The 26,864-nt window shown below is 49.1% G+C and overlaps 1 protein-coding gene across 1 annotated transcript in view; it reads left to right on the top strand.

Annotated features, from left to right (window-relative positions):
• LOC144119413 (uncharacterized) overlaps positions 1-26,304 on the top strand; it is a 599,791-nt gene extending 573,487 nt beyond the window's left edge. Inside the window, exons 21-22 of the mRNA XM_077652039.1 lie at positions 21,133-21,197; positions 26,063-26,304. Of these exons, the coding sequence (XP_077508165.1) occupies positions 21,133-21,197; positions 26,063-26,234 (237 nt within the window). The 3' untranslated portion in view covers positions 26,235-26,304. The remainder of the gene's footprint in view (positions 1-21,132; positions 21,198-26,062) is intronic.
• The last annotated feature ends 560 nt before the right edge of the window (positions 26,305-26,864 follow it).

Below are 26,864 nucleotides of genomic sequence, written 5' to 3'. Positions count from 1 at the left end.
GCTTGAATGACCCGGTCTCCGCTGCGCTGTCTCCCTTCACACGTTAGTTGTCTGACACGTCACCTCTCCGCCCCTCGTACTCGCCACGCTCTTCTTCGGCGTAGCCTCGCCCACCGCATTCGCGTCCGCACACGCGCAACGCTGGGCTGGGACGTGCAGCGCTCCGGTGTCCGACACACCACTGTCGACGCATCGCATTCAAAAATCCCCTGAGGACTTGTGCACCTCACATAAGGAGGTTTTATGGAAGTGACGTCCGCCAGTTCGAGCACGGTGATATACGAAAGCAGCAAAATTTTCGCATTTGCTTTCACTACGGCATGTTCAACTGTGGAGATTGCGACACAGCCTTAACAATTGCCTTCCCGGGCATTTTATTCAAATGTCTTTAAAATGAATCACCGAAACACTACAACTAACGTTTCCGGAATCCCAGACAGTACCTCGAGTCTACTTGAGCGTGTCTTAGCATTGTGATGACCGCCCATAATGCGCAGGTCCACACGGGACGGAGAGGCAAAGAGACACCGTATGGCTCAGTTTAAACAAACAGATATATTCAATAATTGCACATGATTAAGATTATACATCAGAGGCTGGGGCGTCCGAGCTTACGTGCCGACGACTTCATGGGGACGATGGAGGGGCTCCGGAGTTGAGCTCGCAAGGTTGCTGGCAGAATCTGCACGCCGTCGGGCTTCGGCGCTGAAGGCCCCCTTGGCGAACGATGTCGTCCTGAGCGTGCCTTCTTCGGTACTCCTTGTCGATTTTTATATCCTCTTATCCCCACACTCCCTAGGGTGAGGACGCCCACGCCGCAGTGGGCGGGGGGCCTCGGGCTTTCACTTGGGCGCACAAACACACCTCCGCACTTATGGTCTCGCCCCCCTCACGTGTTCAGTCCGAGGGAAAGAAGGTTGTCGCCGAGGTAGCGCATAGCGTCGGCTGTGGTAAGGCGCGCTCTGGCCCGCTGTCGGTTCCCGCGGGTCATCGGCCTCCGTTCTCCATCAAATTACACTCGCCCCTCAAGGCCGGAACGCGAGGTCACTAAAAGGCCGGGAAAGTGGACCCTTGTCCTGGGATGTGCTCGGGAGGGTTGATTGATGAGGCTCGCCGTCTTGCCACGGGGCCAGGCCCGCCGAAACGAGGCCGCCCTGGAACGGCCACGGCAATTGGGGAAGATAACGCCCGTCTCCCAGCGGCGGCGGCGGCGGCGGCGTTCGACTCGTGCCGACACTATGGAAAGGGGGTCCGGTTGGGCTCAAACCCCTTCTTTCTGGTCGTCTCTCAACGAGTATGGCTCGGTAATTGATGATGCCGCTGTCATCTGGGTCGTCTCCGTGCGGTCCACGGCGGCAGGCCCAAAAGCAATCTCACTCAAGTTGCTTGCAGCCATATACACTAGAAACATGAAAGGGGTTTCCGGTTGTGCTTTCGCCGCCACTTGGGGCTCCGTCTACGCCGCGCCGTCGAACGCGGAACCTCGTAGCACACACAAGGAACGTCACACTCGCTCACCCTCCAGAAGAATGTTCTCCGAACATTTGAGTCCATGCAGCTCCCCTTGTATTTCTGAATCGCCTCGCACAGTGCGTCCGACAAAACACTTTTCGCTGCACTCAACACCACTGCACAACATCATATGCCTCCGCTGTCATAACTGGCGTCTCCAGGGGCAACACTGATCTTCTTTTACAGATAAACATGAAACTCAGCACCCAAGCCTCTCCTTTCTAGTCCAAACTGGACGAAATAAATTTACCACAGTTACAAAGGAGCTCCCACTTCTAGCACGATCACGGCACAGACAAAAATATAGATAACGAAAGGAAGTAGGGCTGGTACTGCATGCGCTCCGCATGCTCTGCTGTGAAGGTGTTACTTAATGACAGAAAGGTTTAACTACCAACTCCGATAACTTAACACATAAGCACATAGCAATGTTATGAGCTGCGGCAATACACAATTCTAACCAGTTCACAACTCCGCTCTGTTTACGCCATTAGTCCGACTTAGCTTTCCGATTTCGCAGCGGATATCGGCCTTCATGAGTCATACTAAGTAAGTCTGCCACCCTTTGTCTGTTTGGGACTCGCGAGGGATCGTGGCAGGAGCCTCTCCTGGCGTTATCTGCGCGGCAACCTCGCGCGCTTCTTCTAGCAATGCGTGAAGTAAATCCGGTGGCATTCCGGCCGTCACCTCTGGCGCCTGCCGAACAAATGCAGGAGAGGGCGTTTCTTGCGAACTATCTGCGCGCTCCGCTTCACTTCTGTCCCCATCAAAATCCGCGCTTTCCCTTTCCTCATTTCGTGAATACTGAACCGGTGCCGACTTGAGGTGATTTGCGTGTATCCTTATCAAGTGCCGGTTCACGTCTCGGACTCTGAAGTTTACCGGAGAAAGCTTCTCGACAACCTTCTTCGTCTGGAACTTCGTCTGGAACTTACGAGCTAGCCCAATCTGCCTTTGGCAGTTTTCAATGTACACGCTGTCCCCCACATCAAATGGCGCCTCTCTAGCACTGCGATCGTGACCTCCTTCCTGCGCTTCGCCGCTTTCTTTAAGGCCTCCTTTGCGATGTCCGTCGCCACTTGCAAGCGTGATTCTAGCTCAACCTTATAGTCGCCCAGTGAAGCGTATGGGACACGACAGGGGCCCTCTGGCACTTCACTAGGCGGGTCCGGGTCTCGGCCGTAGAGAAGAGAGAATGGCGATTCGCCCTTGCTCTCGTGTGCTACGGAATTGTAGGCAAACATTGCATACGGGAGCCACAAGTCCCAGTCCCGCTGGTCGCGCGAAACAAAATGCGACAGGAACCCGGCCACGGTTTGGTTCAGTCGCTCCACCGCGCCGTTGCAAGCCGGATGGTACGGTGTTGTCTGCTTCTTAGCGACCTTAAGCAGCTCGCAAACTCTCCTCATTAGCTGCGACACGAAGTTCGTTCCCCGATCTGTCAAGAGTTGCCTCGGGGGTCCATGTCGGAGCACGATCTGTTCGACAAATGCTCTTGCAACCGTGTCTGCCTTCTGATCTGGGAGTGCTACCACTTCCGAGTATTTTGAAAGGTGATCGACAAATACTAAAATGCACTTGTTTCCGGAAGTGGTCGTGGGCAATGGGCCCATTATGTCCATACCTGTCCGCTCGAAGGGAGCCGAAACCTCAGGGAACGGCTGAATTGGAGCTGGTCTTCGTCCCTTGGGTATTTTTCTTTCGAGACAGGAATGACACTTCGCACAGTAGTCTCTAACATCCTGTCGCATGCCACTCCAAAAGTACAAACGCCCCACACGCCTGCGTGTCTTCGCTACGCCAAAATGACCGGCGCATGGCGCATCGTGAAACGCGCGAAGAACCCTTTCTGTCCAAAACCGAGATATGACGACTCTCTCCCAAGCGGTTTTCTCTGGTCTCCCTTTCCTGATTGGCCTCGTGCGCCGACACAGGATGCCGTCTTTGCCAATGAAATAACCTAGCTGTTCGGGGTGAGACGGTGCGCCCTCTAAGCTTTCGATTATTCGCTTCAGGTTAGGATCTTTGCACTGCTCTGTGCGTAATTCGGCGGGGTCGACTACGGGGACAAACTCATCTATAGCTGCCACGGCAGCTGTGCGGCTGAGTGCATCAGCATTCAGATGTTTCTTTCCTGACTTGTGCTCAACTTCAAAGCAGTATTCCTGCAGGTGTAGATTCCATCTAGCGAGTCGCGAGCTAGGGTCCCTGACACTCATCACCCATTTCAGAGGATGGCAGTCTGTGACTAGCTTGAATTTGCGGCCGTAAAGGTAGCATCTGAAGTGCTTTACTGCCCAGACAACGGCGAGGCACTCCCTTTCCGTAGCTCCGTACTTTTGCTCTGTGGGGCTCAGCTGTCGGCTAGCAAAAGCAACGGGATGTTCTTTGCCCTCGATAACCTGAGATAGCACGGCACCAACTGCGAACATTGACGCAGCTGTGGCCATAACGAAGGGCAAATTAAAATCCGGGTGGCGCAACAGCGGTGCACTCATTAGCTTCCTTTTCACAGCCCCAAAAGCATCCTCCGCGTTTTCGTCCCAGCGAAAGGCGACATTTTTGGCTGTTAAGGCGGTGAGCGGCTTAGCGAGCTTGGCGAACTCCTCTATGTGCCTTCGATAGTAACCGATCAGGCCGAGAAACTGCCGGACCTGGCGGACGCTAGTCGGGCATAGAAAATCCGAGACACACCTTAGTTTCTCAGGGTCCGGTCGCACGCCGTCAGCTGAAACAACGTTCCCGAGGTATTTCACCTCGTTTTTGAGGAATTGGCACTTAGAGGGCTTCAGCTTGAGACCCGCTACTCTTAGTCGCACCAAAACCTGCTCAATATTGCGCAAATGGTCCTCAAAACTGTCACTGTATATGATTATGTCATCCATATACACGAAGCACAGCCTCCCCAGAAGACCTGCCAGGATAACATCAGCGGTTCTCTGCCATACAGCAGGGCTGTTGGCCAGACCCATCGGCATTCTTTTCCATTCATAGTGCCCTGATGGCGTGTTGAATGCCGTTTTCTCGGCATCTGCCGGATCCTTTGCTATCTGCCAGACTCCCGCCGCAATGTCCACTACCGTGAAGTACCTGGCAGAGCCCAGCTGAGAAAGCGTCTCCTGTATATTGGGGATGGGGTATGGATCGATGCGAGTTACGGCATTTAGTTTCCGGTAGTCCACTACCAATCGATACGAGCCATCTGGCTTTTCCACCAATAGTGCTGGTGCTCCCCATGGTGACTTTGAGTGTTCGACAATGCCGCGATCAATCAGGTCCTGCACCTGCCGCTCCATCTCCTCACGTTGGGAGTAAGGAATCCTGTACGCACGCTGGTAAACGGGCGATGAAGTGCCGGTTTCTATCCTGTGCTTTATAACGCCACAGCAGCCCAAATCCAGTTTGGACGCGGCGAATACCTCCGAGTAGTCGTTCAGCTAACCAGCCAGAGCCTCCCTCTCCCTGGATTTTACGTGAGAAAGAACGAACGACACCTTTGGAGCAGCCGAAGGACTAGCATGCTCTACAGTTGCGAGTACCGTATCGGTGGGCTCACGTTTCTCTATCGCAGAGGTGAAGAAAGCCATTGTTTTGTTCTTGGGAAGGCTCAGTGGCTGCTGGCTACAGTTAACCACCCGTAGGGGCACTCTGTGGGCGTCATTACCTGTCACGAGGCACGCGGCTGCCTTCAGGCCATTGCTGAGAGAGTCGACCGGCTCAAGCACTCCCACGGCGCCGCTCTCTACATCTGAGGGCACAAACGCATACAAAATGTGCTCCGACCAAGGAAGGACGACCGCCTCATCGACCAGCCTGACGGCAACCCGCGAATATACCTTCTCCAATGATCCCACTGTTTGACGGGTGTCAATATCGGTAATGCGAATCTCAACCCCTCTCCTGTTCAAAAACGGAACTTTTGAGCCGCCCGCATTAACCTCTTCCTCAGAGAATGAGACTACTACCTTCCCTTTTCTCAAAAAATCCTGCCCTAATATACCTGACACTCCGTTTGGCAGAGACACTGTGTCCGGGCATACGTAGCAGGGGTGCTCCAATGGAATTCCGCCGAGAGAGAAGTGTAACCGGTAGAGTCCACTTATGCCAAGAGGATCCCCCGTTATGCCTACAAATTTGGTTGCCATACCACCACACGCTTCCAACACCACGTGGTGCCCCTTCCTTCGAAGCGTGTTAAAACTGCTCTCCTTAAGCAATGTCACCTTTGACCCCGTATCTATCAACAATTCCATGCAACAACCATTTAACTTGCAACGCACAACAGGGCATGCCTCGTCGGCCACACAAACTACCACCACCTCATCATCCACTGCTCCCTCACCACGCTCCTCAGGCTGGGGAGGACTATCTAGGTTTTTGTCTCGGTATCTGGAGCACCGCTGTAGGCTTGCTTAGGGCGTGTCTCGCCTGCTTCTCTTTGTGGCTCCCCACTGCGCACGTTTTGGCAGAACCTGGCGATGTGTCCGCGACCCTGGCAAGCGAAGCATACGATTTCTTCAAAATCTCGCATACCGCGCCTGTAGCTTTGTGGCGGTCTCCGGTTTCCAGCGAATGGGCGCTGTTGAGCGCGCGCTTCAACCTGGCGTTCCACCTGCTGAGATAGCAGCTGTTCTAAGCGATCTAACCGCTCTGTCAAGAGAGCAACCTCAGGGTTGAGCACCGCTCTCTCTATGACGCGTACTCTCGCTGCGGCTGTCGTTAACGCCTCATTTCGTTCTTCATCCAATGCGTCCGCCACGGCTTGGTCGAAATTGCTCGGCTTGCGCGAGAGCACGAACCGGCGCACGGGGTCTTGCAGACCAGCCACGAACAAAGCGGTCATTTCTTCTTTAAGTAGATCCTCCGCGTATTTCTTCCTTAGCTGGTCTCCTTCCTCCTCCCTGCTTAACGTATCGCGTGCTAGGCGCTGAAGCCGCGACGCAAATGTTCGCACGTCCTCCCCTACTATCTGTCCGGCGTCACGGAACCTCTGTACCCGCACGTGACGTGGTTCAGTGTCGAAATGCTGAAACGCAAGCTTCTTAAATTCCACAAATGATTTTGTGGATTTTACTTTTTCGTCTCGCCATGCAAAATCATGAGCAGCTCCTGCCATCTTACACCTCGCCATTCCCAGCATTTGAGCATCGGACCATCCCCCAATTTTCCCAATCTCTTCTAGCATGGAAAAGAAATCGCAGATTGGAACCCCTGTCTTATCTCCTGTAAACGTCGGAATGACGCTTCCTAATGCCAGCATGCTTGCTCCGAGCGACGGCTGTGGAGTGGGAGCTCCCTCAGATACAGACATTTTTTTTTCACTCAAGCCCTCCGGTGCCTCAAGCCTCTCAAATGAGGGTAAAAGTCCCACAATCAGTCCCGTGATTCCCTTTTGATTACAATTTTGAAGTCATGAATGTCGCAGCATTCAGAGGACATTTGCTTTTGAGACCCCACTTCTGACACCAGTGTGATGACCGCCCATAATGCGCAGGTCCACACGGGACGGAGAGGCAGAGACACCGTATGGCTCAGTTTAAACAAACAGATATATTCAATAATTACACATGATTAAGATTATACATCAGAGGCTGGGGCGTCCGAGCTTACGTGCCGACGACTTCATGGGGACGATGGAGGGGCTCCGGAGTTGAGCTCGCAAGGTTGCTGGCAGAAGCTGCACGCCGTCGGGCTTCGGCGCTGAAGGCCCCCTTGGCGAACGATGTCGTCCTGAGCGTGCCTTCTTCGGTACTCCTTGTCGATTTTCATATCCTCTTATCCCCACACTCCCTAGGGTGAGGACGCCCACGCCGGAGTGGGGGGGGGGGCCTAGGGCTTTCACTTGGGCGCACAAACACCCCACCGCACTTATGGTCTCGCCCCCCTCACGTGTTGAAGCCGAGGGAAAGAAGGTTGTCTTCGAGGTAGCGCATAGCGTCCGCTGTGGTAAGGCGCGCTCTGGCCCGCTGTCGGTTCCCGCGGGTCACCGGCCTCCGTTCTCCATCAAATGACACTCGCCCCTCAAGGCCGAAACGCGAGGTCACTAAAAGGCCGGGAAAGTGGTCCCTTGTCCTGGGATGTGCTCGGGAGGGTTGATTGATGAGGCCCGCCGTCTTGCCACGGGGCCAGGCCCGCCGAAACGAGGCCACCCTGGAACGGCCACGGCAATTGGGGAAGATAACGCCCGTCTCCCAGCGGCGGCGTTCGACTCGTGCCTACACTATGGAAAGGGGGTCCGGTTGGGCTTAAACCCATTCGTTCTGGTCGTCACTCTCAACGAGTATGGCTCGGTAATTGATGATGCCGCTGTCATCTGGGTCGTCTCCGTGCGGTCCACGGCGGCAGGCCCAAAAGCAATCTCACTCAAGTTGCTTGCAGCCATATACAGTAGAAACATGAAAGGGGGTCCGGTTGTGCTTTCGCCGCCACTGGGGGCTCCGTCTACGCCGCGCCGTCGAACGCGGAACCTCGTAGCACACACAAGGAACGTCACAGCATTTTCAAGATGGAACATTACGCGCGTCGCGATACATAATAATATATAGGGCAAGGCCCTTTTCACCACATGCCTTAGCATTGCGCCGTGCTGAGACCACATAGTGGTAACGCCTGTAAGGGCCTGGGAGAGTACTCCACTTAAAGAGCACTGCACGACAACCAGTCTTGAACTGTCAAGTGAACGCTTAATTTATCTCCGAATCCAGATGACTTTCTCCGCGCCCCACGGGCTCTCAACGGGACGTGGAAGATTTGCATACGCAGACAGCCTACGTTTGTGCGCGAGGCTAGAATGCTGTGTGTTATTATGCTGTTTTTGGTCGGGCATTGTCGGATGACATACATGGTCATCGGTCCATTAAAAGTCTTTAAAAGTAAGTGTTAAAGAGGAGTGAGGAGCAAGTGAAGTGAATGGAAGACCGCGTTTTTATTAATCTTTTCTCTTTCAATCAATCATAGGCTTTACTTTCATCCCAAAATGTTTGAGTGTTTAACCCAGGCAAAAATTGGAAATAATTTCTACTTGAAACAGTCTCGCAGTTGCCAGGTGGTGGTGGTGGAAACTTTATTACATACAGGGGAGTTGAGGACGCGCAGGTCCTTGGGCCCCCGCCCGCCCCCCTGCACTCAAACGTTCATGTGCCGGAGGCTCATAACGCTGGCAGCCCGGCCTGTGGCGATTGCTTGCTTGGCCGCGTCCTCGGAGCACAGTAGGGTCTCCCAAGCCTCCCAAGTGGTAAGATGCTCCAGGTGCCGCGGGGGAGGATCCGCCGGGCAGAGGAAAAGGATATGATCGAATGGCTTTGGGGTGGTGGCAGAGGGAACAGGAGGGTTTTTGTGGACTTGGTGATAGCGCGAGCGTATATAAAGGGAGGGTAAGGTGCGTGTTTTGAGCCGCCTCCAATGTGGCTGATAATAATTATCGAGCGAGGGAGGGGGTTGCGGGTAGAGCCGACGCTCTGCTTTGCAGGCCTGCGTCAGTTCACTGAAGGAATGCATGCGCTCCCGTGAGAACCCCAGATCGGAGGCCGCTGGTGCCCGGTTGAGAGAACCTCGGGCTAAAACGTTGGCAGCCTCGTTTCCGGGATTCCCGGAGTGGGCAGGCACCCATATGAGTCCATGTAGTGGGGCGGGTATGCGGCGAGGGAGTTCAATATGTGAAATGCAGGGACGTGAACTCTCCCGCGGGCGAAATTTTGTATGGCAGTTTTAGAGTCCTATAGTGTATACCGGGCCTCCGTGCGCGTGATGGCTAGGGCAATAGCGGCCTCTTCAGCCTCCTCCAAAGTGGCAGTGGGGGATATGTGAAGGGTAGCAATCGGTTGTAGGGAGGGGCTCGTGATGGCCACAACCGCGTCCTCGCCCGTGCATGCGGCATCCACCCAAACGGCATCCGATTCCCTGCCATAGTGTTTGTGGAGCGCCCGTGAGCGAGCTCTGCGGCGGGGTTCGTGGTAGATGGGGTGCATATTTTTAGGAAGATGTTTAATAAGTAGTTCGCGGTGAATGTGGCGGGGGACCGGGTGCTGTGTGGGATCCATGGCTGGTATCCTGATGCCGAGGGTGTGTAGGATGTGTCTGCCGGTGGTGGTTCTCGCGAGACGTATGTATTGTGTCTGTCGGTGGGCCTCGATAAGCTCACTTATCGTGTTGTGTAGGCCTAGCTGGAGGAGTTTTTCGGTTTAGGTATTTAGGGGTAGGTGGAGTGCTGTCTTAAATGCTGTTCGGATCATGGCATCCAGGGTGGAGATTTCTGTGGCCTGGAGTTTCAGGTAGGGGAGCGTGAAGAGAAAGCGGCTGAGGACGAAGGCATGAATGAGACGACATAGGTCATGCTCCTTCATGCCCCGGTGGTGTCCAGAAACTCTGCGTATTATGTTCGTTATCGACACCGCCGTCTGCTTGAGTTTCTGGATGGTAAGAGTATTTTTCCCGTTATTCTGGATGTGGAGCCCCAGTCCCGGAGAGTGTGTACCTCCGGGATGTAGCGGTTTTCCAGTTTCACGCTTGTGGGGGCTGTGGGGCAGTTTCGGGTTGTGGGGCGAAGTATGAGGAGCTCCGAATTCTCCGGAGAGCATGAGAGTCCGATACTCCGCGCATGTGTTTGGGTGAGGGCAGCTGCCGACTGCAGAGTATTCTCTATGTCTCCATCACTGCCATGGGTGGTCCATAGAGCGATATCATCAGCATTGAGTGTATGCCGAAGGCGGGGGATAGTTTGTAGTTTGAAGGGGGATGAGTGTGACATTAAAGAGGAAAGGGGAGAGGACAGATTCCTGGAGGTGTCTACCCCACTAAGGGTGTATGGTTTGGATGTGTGGGGACCGAAGTGAATTTCGGCCGCGCGGTTAGTAAGGAATGCTTGAATATATGTGTACCTACGTTCACCTATGTTAAAAGGGGAGAGCGCCGCCATGATCGCTTTATGCTCTAGGCGATCAAAGGCCTTGAAGAGATCCAAGGCGAGGACAGCTTTTGTGTGGCCCGGTATGAGGAGTCAAAAATATTCTGTGTGAGCTGGAGCATGGCGTCCTGGGCCGACAGGTGGGGATGGAAGCCCACCATGCTGTGCGGATAGAGGTCTTGCTCCGTCACGTGTTGGCTGAGTCGGGCGAGTGCGACATGCTCCAAAAGCTTGCCCAGGCATGATGTTAGTGAGATGGGGCGAAGATTTGCAGGTGTAAGGAGTTTGTGGGCATTGGGTATGAATAAGATTTTGGCGTGACGCCAGGATTGCGGAAGGGTGCCCTCCTGCCAGCATGAGTTGAAGCACCCCGTGAGCTGGGCAATCGACTGATCGTCCAAATTGCGGAGCATACTATATGAGATACGGTCAACTCCTTGAGTGGAGTTAGAGTGGAGAGTCAGGAGGGCCGCTCTGACTTCTGCTTCCGTAATCTCTGCGTCGAGATTGGCATAGGGGGGCAGGGGGATTGAGGTACCGGGAGTTGTATGTGTGTTCCTAAGTATGTCGATGAGTGCGTCGGGAGGAAGGTCGGTCCTGTGTATAAGGCGTGCGACGTGGTGTTGTGTGGCTGTTTTCCATTTCGTGGGTACAATTATGTGACGGAGGAGTTGCCAACTGCGTTTCGAGGACAGATTGCCAGCCATACTGTCGCAGATCTGTCCCCAGTTGGATCGGCAGAGCTACTCAGAGTGCTCAGAAATTTGTGTTTGCAGTGCGGCTAACCGCTTTTTAAGGGCCCGATTGCGCTTTTTCCATTTCCAGCGCTCTAGGATGCTATGATGGGCCTCCCATAGGTGGGCCAGGCGAGTGTCGAGGGTGGGCGTATCTGGTGTGGTGTCAAGCGTTCGAAAATGTGCGGAGACATCGTTCATGAGTGATGCCACCCACTGGTCGATGTCTGTAATGGAGGCGTCAGGAAGGGCTTCCCGTGCGGTGCGGACCGCATCCCAGTTGGTGAGTTTGTGTGTTAGGTGAAGGGTCGTTCTTTGATTGTACGGTACTGTAACGGAGAGGATGTAATGATCGCTCCATAATGTGTGATGTGTTGTGTTCCACGTAATACCCGCAAGGTTGCGGCTCAGTGTCAAGTCCGGGCTTGTGTCCGCGCTGACACTTGCCAATTCTCGTGGGAGTGTTAAAGATGTTGTGTATTGTGAGGCGGAGCTGTTGTACCAAGAACCAGAGTCGCCTTCCTCGTCCCGTGGTGGTGCGGTAGCCCCAGTCAGTATTCTGACTGTTTAAGTCCCCTCCAATAATAAATGGATGCTTGCCTGCAATATGATGGAGATCGCGCAGTAGCGTTTCCAATGAAGCGATCCGCATCCCAGTTGGTGAGTTTGTGTGTTAGGTGAAGGGTCGTTCTTTGATTGTACGGTACTGTAACGGAGAGGATGTAATGATCGCTCCCTAATGTGTGATGTGTTGTGTTCCACGTAATACCCGCAAGGTTTCGGCTCAGTGTCAAGTCCGGGCTGGTGTCCGCGCTGACACTTGCCAATTCTCGTGGGAGTGTTAAAGTAGTTGTGTATTGTGAGGCGGAGCTGTTGTACCAAGAACCAGAGTCGCCTTCCTCGTCCCGTGGTGGTGCGGTAGCCCCAGTCAGTATTCTGACTGTTTAAGTCCCCTCCAATAATAAATGGATGCTTGCCTGCAATATGATGGAGATCGCGCAGTAGCGTTTCCAATGAGCGATCCGCATCCCAGTTGGTGAGTTTGTGTGTTAGGTGAAGGGTCGTTCTTTGATTGTACGGTACTGTAACGGAGAGGATGTAATGATCGCTTTCTAATGTGTGATGTGTTGTGTTCCACGTAATACCCGCAAGGTTGCGGCTCAGTGTCAAGTCCGGGCTGGTGTCCGCGCTGACACTTGCCAATTCTCGTGGGAGTGTTAAAGTTGTTGTGTATTGTGAGGGGTGGATACTGAAGTTGGTGGCGTCCGGGTATTGGATGTCCTTGGCTACAGTTATCAGGGCCAGGCGAAGCTGGCGCGGTTGAAGGTCGTTTAAGTTAAGTCCCCCATTGGAACGAAACACGACTTTGTATGCATCCTCAGGCAACCGCGGCTGGCGTTGCGACCTTTGCGCCGCGAGACGCGTCGCGCGCAGCTGGGACGCTTGGAGTACTGAATGTTCAGGTCGCGAGCCGGTGGTGGCGTTCGCCTGGGCCTGGATTTTCAGTGCTCCTTTTTGACGAGCGGATAAGCTCAGGATATGGTTCCAGTCCCTGGGATCGTATTCCTTCGGGTTGATTGTCTCTCCGATCACGTGGACCTTCATACTGTCGATGTAGGGGAGGTCGGAGCAGCTTAGGCTTAGCGCACAGTGGCGCGAGGCCTAGTGCGGCAGCTGATTGACAAATGGCGGTTTTCGGCCCGTGGGCCCACTTAAGGGGGACCGACGGCCACAAAGTTTGAAAAGATGGTAGCGCTCACCTTTACAAACGGTACAGTGAAGAGATGGGCACTGCGTGGGTCGAAATCTGGACGAAATCGCCGTGCTTGTACAGAGCCGATGCGAAGTGCGTTCGCACTCACCGGCCCCCTAGCGGTCAGTCCAGTTGCCAGGACAATCTGAAATAGATTGTTTAAGTCCAGATTGTTCCAGCCTGGCGCATAGCCATTTTTACAGTATAGTTGTGATTATAGCATTCATATCCTGGAAATCTTACACGCCTGCATTCGTCGCCTCAAATGAATCCAGGAGTCTTTGCAGGCTTGACAAGTCCATTTCAGTATCCGCTTGTGAATATTCGAATATCCGCTTGTACGATCAATAAATGTTTATATATCTGTCTGAAAAACTCAAGACGGCCAGAAAGGAACGAAAGAAGGAAGGAAGGAAAGTTATTTCAAGCACATATGCATGCTTGATGGGGAGGGCAAAACGCATAGTGAGCTTGACGAAGCCCATCTCTCGTGGTGCGTTTGACACCACAGCGCAAGGTAATGTACAATAATATAACCTCTACAATTTCCGGATAGAAATTTTTCATTGAAAACTTACTACATAGACGTTAACAGGGTGAATATAACAAAAGATCATACCCATCAGTGTGAAGAAACGTCTTCAACAAAGTAGAGTTATATGAATGATAGTTTTTTTTCAGTGTAAGCACTCACTCATACTACTGTATTAGGTAATCTTTTATTTTCATGCCTCAATTTAGAGCAGCAATTAAATTATACAGTGTATGAGATCCGTCCAAAAATAAAGTCAATTCTAAAATTCGCTTAAAATCTATGTGTAAACAATTCTACAGAAAAATTTTCAGTAATGTTGATTAGTCGCTTTTTTGTATTATTATAACTCAACCTTTCTAGTTTCCTTTTTGAAACCAGGGCACTGAGTTTATCGTGAACGCCATTTTACGTAATACATTCACTTCCCGCTGCTCATAATTTAGCCCGCAGTTTTTGCAAATGCAGACAGCACAGATAGCTATTAAAATCAGTGACAACAGTTTTTTGTAAATAGTAAAAATTTAAGTTTAAAGCTGCTCCGAATAAAAACCTTCTTTCAGTATCAATTACAAATATATAATACGACGGGAGCTTCGGTATAGCAGACTGATTTTAATTAAAGTTTTGATGTTGTCTACTCCTGTAGCAGAGTTATCCTTTAAAGCATTATATACTGTAGAATATCTGATGCAGTTTCAGGTCTTCGATATTGATGCTTTGTTAATTCGGGCTCTCGCATACTGAAGGGAAATGCGGATTGAATTTGTTTCTTAGGGGAACAACTTTTTAGTTGAGGCCGTGGACTCAAACCTCATGGACAGAGTTGTCCATTTCTTGCTGAATAAATCACGAATTGTTGCCCGGAGTTGTGTGTTTTATTTGTTTATTTTAAGAATCCTACAGCCTGAAGCCCAAGCAGGAATGCATACATGAAACGTAAACAGATAGGTTTTATAGCAAGCATATATAAAAGAAAAGCACAGGAATCGCTTCATTTTGTTGTTGCAAAAGGATACTAATGACTCTTCCCTGTCTTATAGCTAGAGCTAATTTTGTTTCGCGCCTTTTAAGCGTATGTATTCGATTTATATCTTTATCTTTAAAAACAACCGAGAAGCTTGTTAGTACATAATGCTCATTTGTGTGGTTAATTGTTCGTCTCTTGTTTTTGTGACTTTTCAAATTTTTTTCATTGAGAGTAAGCTCTCGGCTACGTCGTCGACTGCCAAATCATGTGACAATCACGCGAACATGTTGCGCTTAACTTCACTGGCTGCTTCAAGCAACCACCCTCTTACCTTTCCTTTTTTTCCTGCCATTTCCAAAGAGAGTATCAATGGTGCGCATCTTGTCTTCGTTCTAATATTCATATTTTGCGCCACAAAAGTCTTCTTACGCTGTACACGGAGCTCATCTTTGGAGCCTACAGCGCCAACGGCAGCACGCCGCTAGCCGCTCCCTCTTTCTGAGTGTCATAATAAAATCGGCAAGTCTTGTGGATGTCGCTGTCCTATAGCAAATTCGCCACAGAGTTGAAATCTATCCTACACCGTTCATCTCATCGTTACGAGAGGATGGTCCCAGCTTCCTGCTATAATCTATGAACTGGAAATATTTACTGGGCTCTCGAACCGTATCATATGTTGGAACGTTGCCTGCCAATTACACGCTTCTTCCAGCTTAGTGCTGTATCGCTCTCCCTTCAGCTAAATTGTGGCCGCGCCCCCTTTAGCAACCATTTTCGCTTTTGTTTCTTTTTAAATCTGATACCATCTTTGTCTTTTAGGCCTGTAATAAACATGCTTCAAGTTCGTCTCAACCGTCGTAGTTATAATCTTCAGCGCTGCTCGTTTTCTGATTTCATGTAGCTACATGCTAATTATCCAGAACAGCAGCTTGGGCTTGTTGGGCTTGTTGGACCTCGAGCGCGTTTGAAAAACACAGATTTGTAACGGCCCTTTTTACCAGCAAGAACACACAATGAGCGTTGACTTTCAACAAGTTTATTTCGAGGAATGCATTTCTTTATACACTGTTGCGAACCACACGACACACAGACACGTGACTTCTGTCACACGTGTCATCACTTCCACGAGAATCATCATACATCCAACCGCTCCAGTTCGTTTTTGTCAAAAGTACAGATGGTTTACTGATACAATCATCTCCAAGCTTCGCCATCTCGGCTGCCTCATTATCTCGCGAACGAGCTGCTCGGCGTGTTTATCAATCACTTTTACATTGTGCGTACTGAGCGATGCAAGTTTTCGATGGGCAATCTCTCAAGTGTATTCCAATATGCCTGGGTGCTTGATCGACGTTAATTTTATGTTCTTTCACTCTATAGTTAATACATCTGCCGGTTTGAGCTACGTACTTTTATCCACGTTTCAACGGCACGGAATAAACAACGCCTTCCTCGCATTCGACAAAGCGAGTCTGGTGGTTTGTTGTACACCCGGGCCGTTTTTCCTGGCTCCTCGGCGTTGACGCTCCGGCAAATACTTTTAAGAGCCTTAGCTCTTACTCATCGCGTTTCGAGATTTCGTGTGGTCTGCTACCACTCTTGATCACCGCGTCATCTATGGCAGCAACTACTCGTCACGTTTCGAGATTTCGTGAGGTCTCCTACACACCCTGAGATCAAAGCGCCATCTGTGGCTGCAACTAGAAAACAGCGCATCTCGCATTAAGACTTGTCGCGCCATCTACAATGGCATTATAGAAGCAACCACATGCCACATTCTTAATCATGACGTCACGATCCAATATGGTTAACAGAGGGGGAACTATGTGAATATGACGTCAGAGGACGAAATGGCGGCATAGTTTTGGTTTCCTAAATTCAAGATGGCGACATTAAAGCTGGTCGCGCCCTCTCATCCCTTCTCTCGGTCACCAAAATATCCTAATATGGGTAGAAAAGCTGTCCTGTTACGGGACCGCTATACTTGTTTTCACTCGTTTCGCTATGTATACTCCCACAACAACGGGCATATCCTTGGACAGTTTTATACCGAATTTGGTACCCCTCAAACGAAGCAAATTCCGTTTTGGACGTATCTTGAGGAGGTGCAACTCGACAATGGGTAGACGTGCATCGTAATTTCTCTGATTGCCGATCGTTCCGCTAGGCGGCGTGCGTGCACGCGTAGCCGCGTAGGGAAAGGGGGACAAAGCAGACGTAACTATCCCCCATAACAGTGACATCTGTGGTTTACAGGGTGGTGATGCAAATTATAAAGGATAGACTGCAGGCTTGGGTGGAGAACGAGGGGGTGTTAGGGGAACTACAGAATGGGTTCCGGAAACAAAGGAGGTTGGAGGACAATCTATTTTCATTGACACAGTGTATAGAAATTGCGGAAAAGGAACATAAGCCCTTATTGCTAGCATTTCTGGATATTAGGGGAGCCTATGACAACGTTACTCAGGAGCATTTGTGGGACATATTGGGCACATTGGATGTAGAAAATGGAGTAATTAATCTTTTAAAAGATATATAGAGGTAACAGAGTGCTCATAAAATGGGAAAAAAAATTTATCAGGGCCTGTAGAGATACAGCGGGGGCTTAGACAAGGATGTCCTCTGTCCCCTTTGTTGTTCATGTTGTACCTGCAAGGTTTGGAGGCCAAGCTAGAGGGGAGCGGACTAGGTTTCAACCTATCTTTTTCAAGCAAGGGGAATTGATTAAACAGACATTACCGGGACTAATATATGCGGACGATATAGTGATAATGGCTGACAACAAGGAAGACCTGCAGAAGTTGTTAGACATATGCAGTACAGAGGGAGATAGATTAGGCTTCAAGTGTAGTAAGGAAAAATCTGCAGTCATGACATTTAATGAAGAGGGCGGCGAGCATAGAATACAGGAGTCCGTGCTAAAAGTAGTGAATGAGTACAAGTATCTTGGGGTGTGGATAAATAACAGTGTTGAGTATCTGACAGAGCATGAAAAATACGTAATGAATAAAGCTAGTAGGAATGCAGCTGTCATGAAAAATAGGGCACTGTGGAATTACAATAGGTATGAGGTGGTAAGAGGGATCTGGAAAGGGGTGATGGTCCCTAGCCTGACCTTCGGGAATGCGGTCCTGTGTATGAGGCCAGATGTTCAAGCAAGGCTGGAAATTAGGCAACGGGGAGTAGGGAGGTTAGCTTTGGGAGCACATGGCAATACACCAAATCAGAGGGTACAGGGTGATATGGGATGGGCGTCTTTCGAGAGCAGAGAGGCTAGCAGTAAGATAGCATTTGAGGAACGATTGAGAAGGATGGAAGAAAAGCGGTGGGCTAGGAAAGTTTTCAGATACCTGTATATAAAGAATGTTGACACGAAATGGAGAAAGCGAAGTAGAAAATTGACAAGCAAATATCTGGACAGCAGTAAGGGGGCAAATAAGCAATTATCGGTTAAGAAAAAGGTTATAGGAACAGAGAGAGCTTTGTGGAAAACAGGGATGCTGACGAAATCGGCACTAGAAACATACCGGACCTTTAAACAGGAAATTGTCAAAGAAAATATCTATGATAATTGTAGGGGAAGTTCTTTGTTGTTTGAGGCCAGGACTGGAGTTTTGCGGACTAAGACGTATAGAGTCAGGTACCAGGAGATAGACACTTTGTGCATTGCGTGCGGAGAGGAGGAGGAAACAGCTGAACACTTGATACTTTTCTGTAAAGGGCTTCACCCTACAGTGTAAGGCAGCGGGGCTGACTTACCCAAGGCATTGGGGTTTAGGGATAGTGAAGGGAAAGTGGATTTTAAGAGGTTAGAAGTAACCAAGCGAAGGTTATCTGATTGGTGGCTAAAAGCAAGAGAGGAGTAAAATTTCACAAGACATGGCTAGGTGGCTTGAGCCACCGCCCGATGTAAAGGGTTCAGCCGTATCCATCCATCCATCCATCCATCCATCCATCCATCCATCCATCCATCCATCCATCCATCCATCCATCCATCCATCCATCCATCCATCCATCCATCCATCCATCCATCCATCCATCCATCCATCCATCCATCCATCCATCCGAGCATCGTGGCAATCCGCCCCGTTTCAAAGGGTATTACATTCCGTTTCGCGAGACGAGCGGCGCGTTCTTCGCTTTCTTCATCTATTTAAAAAACAGGTAACGCTCGTTACCTCAACGTCTTCAGGATCGTGGCGGCCTTTTTTAGTTTTTCCGGGGCTGTGCGCAAAACATGAACTCCAGCTTTTCGGCCAAACTTTATCAAGCGGTGGGAGACGTTATGGACCTAAGGAAGGGCCACAATCCTTCGTTAATATTTCGGCTTCCTGCTGCTGTCGCGCAGTTCCGGATTTTTCCCTAATCGTTCCGTGACGGACACAAGTAGGTGCGAGGAATACCCAGCTTCAAAATGCGTTCAATCTGGCGACAGAAGCTATCTTCTATCTTGACTAAAGCAGGCTAGTCCTTTAAAGTCACGTTGAGGGTGTTCGTGCCGCCGCCATCACAAAGCATTACGTAGTTGTCGACATACCTGAGCACCTTGCGTACGTTGCTTCTCGTGAGTGTGTTGAGAAGAGACCTATCTGTTTGTGCAACGTATAAGTCACTAAGGGCTGGTGCAACGCACGACCCTATGCAAAAAGGCCGTTGCAAATCTGTTTTTCTAACGCGCTCAAGAAGTCGTGCATCCACAAGATGGAAGCTAGCTTCGAGAAAAACTAAAAAGACTTTGCCGGCGCGTCAATGCCGAGGAGCCAGAAGAAACTTCCCGGGGGTGCAACAAACCACCAGACTCTCTTTGTCGAATGCGCGAAAGGCATTGTTTATTCCCTGCCATTGAAATGTGGATTTATTACGTAATAAAAACCGGCAGATGCACTAACGAAAGAGTGAAAGGACATAAAATAATGTCGACAAGCACGCAGGCATATTGGAATACATGTGAGAGATTGCCAATCCAAGCCTTGCATGGCTGAGTATCTACAATGTAAAGTAATCGATAAACACGCCGAGGATCTGGTTCGCGAGATAATAGGGGCAGCCGAGATGGCAAAGCTTGGACATGATTGTATCAACAAACCATCTGTTCTTCTGATAAAAAAAAACTGGAGCTGTTGGATGTATGATGATTCTAGTGGAAGTGATGATACGTGTGGCAGAAGTCATGTGTCTCTAAGCGTAGACAGCTGGGCTAGTTGGTTCACAGTCGCATTATGATACATCGTTCTGGCGCACGAAAAACACGGACGAAGGAAGAACAGACACACAATCGCCGGCGTTGCCAGTTGCTGGTGCACTGTCTGTTCTTCCTTCGTCCGTGTTTTTCGTGCGCCAGAACGATGTATCATAAAGTCATGTGTCTGTTTCTTGTGTGATTCGCAGTAGTGTATAAAGCAATGCATGCCTCGAAATAAACTTGTTAAAAGTGAACGCTCGGTGGATGTTCTTGCTCTATGTGTCCCGTCTTTGTTTTTTGCGTTGTTTCTTGAAGCTGCTCATTATATTAGGATAGAAACGTCTTCACGGCACTTCCATAGGCACTTTTGTGCATAATTTGCAGAAAGCAAGTTTTGCAGCATGCAGCTCTATACTTATAGCCATATCTGAGTACTCCTGCTCCGTCGAGTTGTGGAACATGTCGTGCATGCAGCGAGGCCCGGGTTTAACATTGTTCCCGTGATTCGTGTCTGTAGAACCTTGTAGAACCCTTGTAGAACGCCTTGTAGAACCAAATCAGCTTTATCTTGGAGCTCTTGTCTGAAATTAAAAAACTGGAATAATATGTTTACTCGGGTTTGGCCATGTGTTTTTATTTTCTTGGCAAGATCTCATTCTTGTGTTCGACTCTCACGATGCAAATAATTTGCGTTCTAAGGTTTAGCAGACAGTTCTTGCAGGCCCTTCTTCTAGGAAGCGTTTGTCCTGCCTGCCATGGTCACTGAAATGAGGAAAACGTTTCTTTACCGTGGTATTCCTCTTAGTACATTTGTGAAGTGGCGCTTGTGTTTGCTGTCTTTTTATTAAGAAAAGTGAGTATTGGTAAGCGTAGGGGGTTATTGCTAGAACTGTATATTTTCATGCCTTGTGTTCGCACACTGACCCGCATGTTGCCCGAGCTAGAGATTTAGCCGTCCTTTTTCTAACCCAACGGGTTTTGTTTCCTAAATAGACCGCTGCTAGACAGCATCACACAAGGCGAGATGAAGGTCAATCCGGCGCTCCTTGTGGATTCGCAGCTGGCGTACTGAATATTTGCTACCATTCTCGACCGCCATTGTCTTTCTCGGAATCATACATATGCCTTCACTGTGCATGATTTAAACTGAACTGCGCGGCAAAATACTCGATGCGTCAGTTGATACAAGGCCACGCTGCTCTTCCAGTAGTAGCGCGAAAACAACTGCGACAGACAACTCACTTCGAGGTTCATTACATGGTTAGGAGTTCACGCGATAAGCCGAGGGACCTACGTGCTGCATCCACTGCTCACGGCCGCAGGACGCCAGATGTTTTCATCGTTTCGTGAAAGTATGCGGACGTTCGCTGACAGATGGTTGAGCGTAAATTTCATAAACGCGTGTCGAGTCCTTTTCGTGTACTGCAGTATCCGGAAATATTTTCTTTCATAGCAACCCATTTTGACGCTCTTTCCAAGTTCTATTCGACTACCGGTTTGTTTCGAATGATCTGACTATAGAGCATGTTATCTTTTTATATCCCCAGGCTCTCTGCCACACGGCAAATCCCAAGTTCGCTTCTAAAAAAGACCAAGAGCTGGCTCCAAAAAGGTAACTTTTAACTTTCAGAGACGTTTTGTAGTTGTTGGTAACGTGCAATACGTTTGGACTTGAAGAAAGAAAAAAAGCAGCTGCGTCACCCGGTTCACTTTCTTTTCCGTTGCATAAGTCGAATCACCCTTTCACAAACGCAACTCGGTTTCATCAAAGAGAGAACGCGCCAATATCTGGGCCTGCAACATTTCCGCGATAAAATCTTGTGTGAACTCGACAGCATGATGGAATCTCGTCTGGCCAGGGGAATAGATTTAAAGAGAAAGAGACTCCGACCAGTAAAATTAAATTTGATGTTTTCGTTTCGGCGCTCAGAACGGAGTCTTGTTCAGAACGGAATCACACCGAAATGTTCTTTAAAAGCTAGAGCTATTGACGCAAGGATTGTGCGTAAATCGGGTTAATAATAGCCTCATTGCGATTAAGCGTGTATGAAGTAGTCTGTATCGTAACGGATTCGAGATCAGGCACGTCAGTTTTTCTTTTTCGATGATTCTAGCCTTTCCCCAATCGACAGTGTGCTTTTGCGCGACCGCGTGCTCTGCCAAGGCGTTATTGCGAGTATTTTGATTCTGCATATCTCGAGTACGTTGTTATAAACGCTTCTTATAACTTCCAGTTTCGCCGATCTAGACACCGTTGCAATCTGCGCAAGGTATTGCACCGACAACCCCTGGGAATTTTCCTTTCGTTAACTGGCCTTACACATTCATCACCAGTTCTCGCATTTTCTTGGCAGGGGCAGGGGCTACTTCCACGTCATGTTCTCGTAATATAATGGCGAGACACTCACTTGTTTGAAAAATTACAGCGCGGAAAACGGAGACTTCAATGGTAAAAAACACAGGACAAGCGCTGACTCTCAAATAAAGTTTAATCACAGCAACAGACAAATATAAGCGAACAGGCAACAACCAAACATTAAAACCACAAGGCACGTGCACTATGTTGGGTCAACCTCCCTTTCACGCAGGAGCAGGGATGGTTTGATGACGCACAATCTTGATTTCTTTCTCATCTTGTATGCTTCTACGATTTCTCTGGTCAATTGATCGGGCAGTTTGTACAATATGTCACTGTAATACAAGGCAGGAAACCATGATTTACACTCTCCTGCGTGACAGTGAGGTTGTCTATCTTGACCCAACATAGTGCACGTGCCTTGTGGTATTAATGTTTAATTGTTGCCTGTTCGCTTATATTTGTCTGTTGCTGTGATTAAACTTTAGTTGAGAGTCAGCGCTTGTCCTTTGTTTTCTACCCTTGAAAACCCCATTTTCCGCGCTGTAATTATTTAAATATGTATCACCAACTCACCCGTCTTGCTATCGTATTGAATTTCGCTTGTTTACTGAACATATGTAATAAAATATGTAGTAACATATGTAATAGGGGAAGAGGGGCGTCTTGTTGTCGAGGTAGTGAAAGCTGTCGTTCCGTTGGCTTATGAAATGACTTGGGCTGCCACAGCTAGCGAGATGTTTCCGTACCCTTTCTGCGTCCACCGCAACACTGACTGAAAGGTGCTGTCTCTCCTGGAAGACGAAGGAGCGCATGTCCGCCTGAAGAAAGACCCCACACTCAAAGTGAAAAGGGAATTGCAAAAGCTTCTCGCCGATGTAATTCAGGCCGTTCCGCCGTGCCGAAAACCTCTCTGCTACAAGCTACTATGCCGTAATGGTTCCGCGCCAGAATTTTATGACTTGCCCAAGATGCACAAACCAGGGGTTCCGATGCGACCCATCGTGGATTTTTCACGATGCCCTGTACACAGCCTCTCTGAATTCTTCCACCGGGTTCTTTCCCGGCTTATTGGCCAACGGACTTATCTCGTTCGTAATTCATGCGACTCTGTTCAGAGGACCCGCAACATCCCGACTGAAAACAGCGACGTAATGGTGTCTTTCGACGTGAAGTCACTGTTCACGGCACCACTGCGCTCGATAGCAATGTCTCTTCACCAGAAAGATCGCCAGGAGAAGTATGGGACCTGCGCTGCTCTTGGATGTCTGCCTGAGCAATACTTTGTTTTGTAGCGATAACTACATTACGCTAGCATTTCGAGCCTTCAGCGTGGCGGCGCCGCCACATGGTGCGGAGCGGCTACCGGCGGCGCGGCGCGCCGGCTAACCCGAGTGGAGGGGGGAGTGGAGATGTGGAGAGGGAGAGAGAGAGAGAGAGTGAATCACGTCCAGGGACGCAGATAAAGAATGAACGCCCAGCGGAACGGAGCGGCGAAAGGCTGACTGCAATTCGGCTGAGCGAGTTCCGCTCGGCCAGCTGCAGCTATCACCAATCTAGGTTTAGCCATAGCTGAACAGCCAATTTTTTAGGGGCAACATCTACAAGCAAGTGCACTGGACTCTTATGGATGCTCCTGTTTCGGTGACGGCCACTAATCGTACTATGGAAGCATTGAGCCACGGGCCGTAGCCACATTTAACCCCCTCCCGTTGCATCGACGACTGTTTTTGCATCATTCACAAGGACGCGATGAGCCAGTTTTTGACATACTTAATCAGCCTGCACACTATTGAGTTCACGTTGGAAGAAGATGTGGACGGCCGTCTACCTTTCCTGGCGGCCATCGTCGCACGGTAAAGCCAAAACTTATCGTTTGTCTTATACTGAAACGATACGCACTCAGGCCGCTACCTATATTTTAGTTCAGTCCGTACTGCCGCCCACAAAAGAGCAGTTGCCAGCAGTTTAATGCATCGTACCGAGAGAGCTTGCACTAGAACCACTGACGCAGCGGCGGACGCGGCAAGGGTACGGAAAGATTTCGCTAGTTGTGGTTGCCCAAGTGATTTCATGAGGCGCACAGAACGACATCTGTCGCGAACACAGCACACGTGAACAGTGACAACCTGACGCCCTTCTTCCCTCGAAGAGACGTGCAGCTATTTTATATGTTCAGAAAACAAGTGAGTTTATCGACCGTATATTACAAGAATTATGTAACGCCTAGATCATCGAAACTGGAAGTTATAAGAAGCGCTTAAAACTACATGCTCGTGGTGTGCAGAACGAAAATACTCGCAGTAACGTCTTGACAGAGCACGCAGTCACGAAAAAGTACTGGGTCAATTTAGAGAACGCAAGAATCGCCTCAAACGAAAAACTACGAACATCACGGCTTTATCTCGAGTATCTTGTGATACAGACAACGTCACATACGCTCAGTCGCAACGACGGTAATCTTAACCAGACTTACGCGCCATGCTTGCGGCGATTACTCTAGTTTTGAAGAACTTTTTTTGTGTGACTGCATTGTGAACAAAGTCTCTAGATCTGGGCGCCGAAACGCCAACATCATGTTTCATTTTACTTGTAGGCGTCTCTGTTTTTTTTTAAAATAAATCTTGTGTGACATCTTAAATCTCGGCGTGTTACCGCAAATTTCTTGGCGATAAGTAGTACTGCTACTTAATATGCAGTGTGAACACTGTTGACTGTTTTTAAGGTGTGTAATGAGACGATTCTACATGCTGTGCCAGTGTGGTGCTTCTGATGAAAATGCTGGGGAAGAGAGAGGGGGAATTTTTTTAGACGCAGCCTTAAGCGTGCAGGATATTCTGCGCCAGGGTATTTAAAGTAAGCTGGTTGAACCGACGTGCCTGTTTGTACCAATTAGCGAGTGGTTGTCTCTTGGTACCATTCTGTGCCAATATCATATGGCATAGAATGGTACCATTCACTAAGGTGGCTGTGAAATAATACAGGTAAATATTACATTTTCGGCAAAATTATCCTTTAGGTTCGCCTGTTTTGTGAAAAATATGCTACCATGTACTGCCCGTCGTTTGTGTTCAGAAATACTCAACGTCAGATAATGTCACACTGTATATTTCTAGAGAAAAAAAAAAGCTTTCGTTCAGCCTATGGTACACTGTGGTGATTAAACATGCAGTTTAGTCGATGCGCAACCGCTCTGAAAGTTGCGTTTTCTTTGCAGTCACAGGACTACCGTGCCAGTAATGGCATGACGAGTGGGTTCGCTGTGCCCCGATAATGTGTTCGAGACTAACTCGGCTCGTTTAATTGCAGCCAAAAGCGAATTTCATAAGGCATAGTGATCATTATGTTGATTTGTTCTCTTAAATAATAGGTTACAGTAATCCGAGAAAATCGTAATGAATCCTCGGAATCTAGCTTGCAGGTAGTTAACACATAATTATAAAACACAGCGGCTTTAAAATGCTCCCTTCTGGTAGGCCATGCATAACCCGAAGCCTTACAATAATAATTCATGAACCGCTACGTACTCTGTCCTCCGTTTTAGGTAAGCAGTGATGAAATTTCCAAAGGATCCAGGGGTGCTAATGCTTCTAAATTATGAATAAGTTTACTGTGGGGAACTCTGCCTGATGCCATGAGAAAGCCTGAAATTGTAAATCAACATCCCCTGATTTATCAAGCACATCAGCAAAATAATTATGTCTTAACTATGCCACACACGGCGTTCACTTTTTGAAGCCATATAGTACAGGTGATAACATACTATTTTCTACTTGGAACGGGTAACGATGACTAGCAAGTGTCTGTAAGTAACTTGAAGCGGTAGGTGGTTAAATACACCACATCGCAAGAAAAAGATCGCAGGGTGTGCATGAGGCGTGCAATGATTTCAAAAAATCTCAGTGGCACTAAAAGATTGTAACCAAATTCCCCAATACGGTGCAAATTAGTAAGGGGTTAGTCTTTTTTTACACAGCTCTTACCTATGTGCACCGACTTAATTTTAGGCGCGTGTTCACCACTAGAAAGTGTTGCCACCTCACCACCTTCTCTCCTCTGTTTCAGCAGATGCCCATTGCAAATTCAAAGCACGTCTGATGAGACTTCTGATTTTCTTGCAGGGTGGCCCTGGTTCTACACAGCAAGCTGTTGGGTCAAAGTATGCTATGCGACAAGAAGAGAGACGTGTTTAAACCAGCCTGCCCAGCTCTTTTTCCAGAAATGGCTCAGCAAGACGAAGCCTTGTGGACCGTGGAGAGCTGGCGTAACGCCAAGAAAGTGATCTTGAATTAAATCACACACGTAGTCATGCGCACCCAAAACACCTAAAAGGTGTCTGACAATAAAGCTACATTTAAAGGCAGCTTCCGCCTTGAAAACCTTTCTGGTGTTGCAGACATTTCAACGCGCACTAGGACGTATTGGGAGTGCTCGCTTTTAATATGAAATTTCCTTGCCCCTGCTCTTCAGCCGCTGGGGAGTGAACAAAAGCTCTTCTTGACCGTATAATAGAAGAAAGTGGGCTAGTTGGTTTTCCATTCTGAAACAGAAAGCGCTAAAAGAGACAAGGACGGCAGAATAAGAAAGACATACGAAGCGTTCTTGCCTATTTGAGCGCTTTCACAGTCGAGAGCTTGATGGTATATTCTCTACGTTGGTTAGTCCACTCACCTAACCAATTTCATGCCTTTATCTTCTTTTCGTTTTGCTCGTCTAGCTGAATTTAGTGTCCTGTGGCAGTCTGTCAGCAGCCTTGAGGACTTTCTCCGTAATTTTAAACAAACAAAAACAAAGCATTCAAGCGATGAAGGATACAGAACAGGCTAGACACATACTGCGACTGGAACTAGCAACTGTGACTTATTGAAACACCAAAAGAAAGAGCCGCCGCGGTGGCTCAGTGGTTACGGCGCTCGACTGCTG

Source organism: Amblyomma americanum, chromosome 2 (assembly GCF_052857255.1).
Source record: "Amblyomma americanum isolate KBUSLIRL-KWMA chromosome 2, ASM5285725v1, whole genome shotgun sequence".
Classification (NCBI taxonomy): domain Eukaryota; kingdom Metazoa; phylum Arthropoda; class Arachnida; order Ixodida; family Ixodidae; genus Amblyomma; species Amblyomma americanum.
This window is presented reverse-complemented; position numbering and strand designations above follow the sequence as displayed.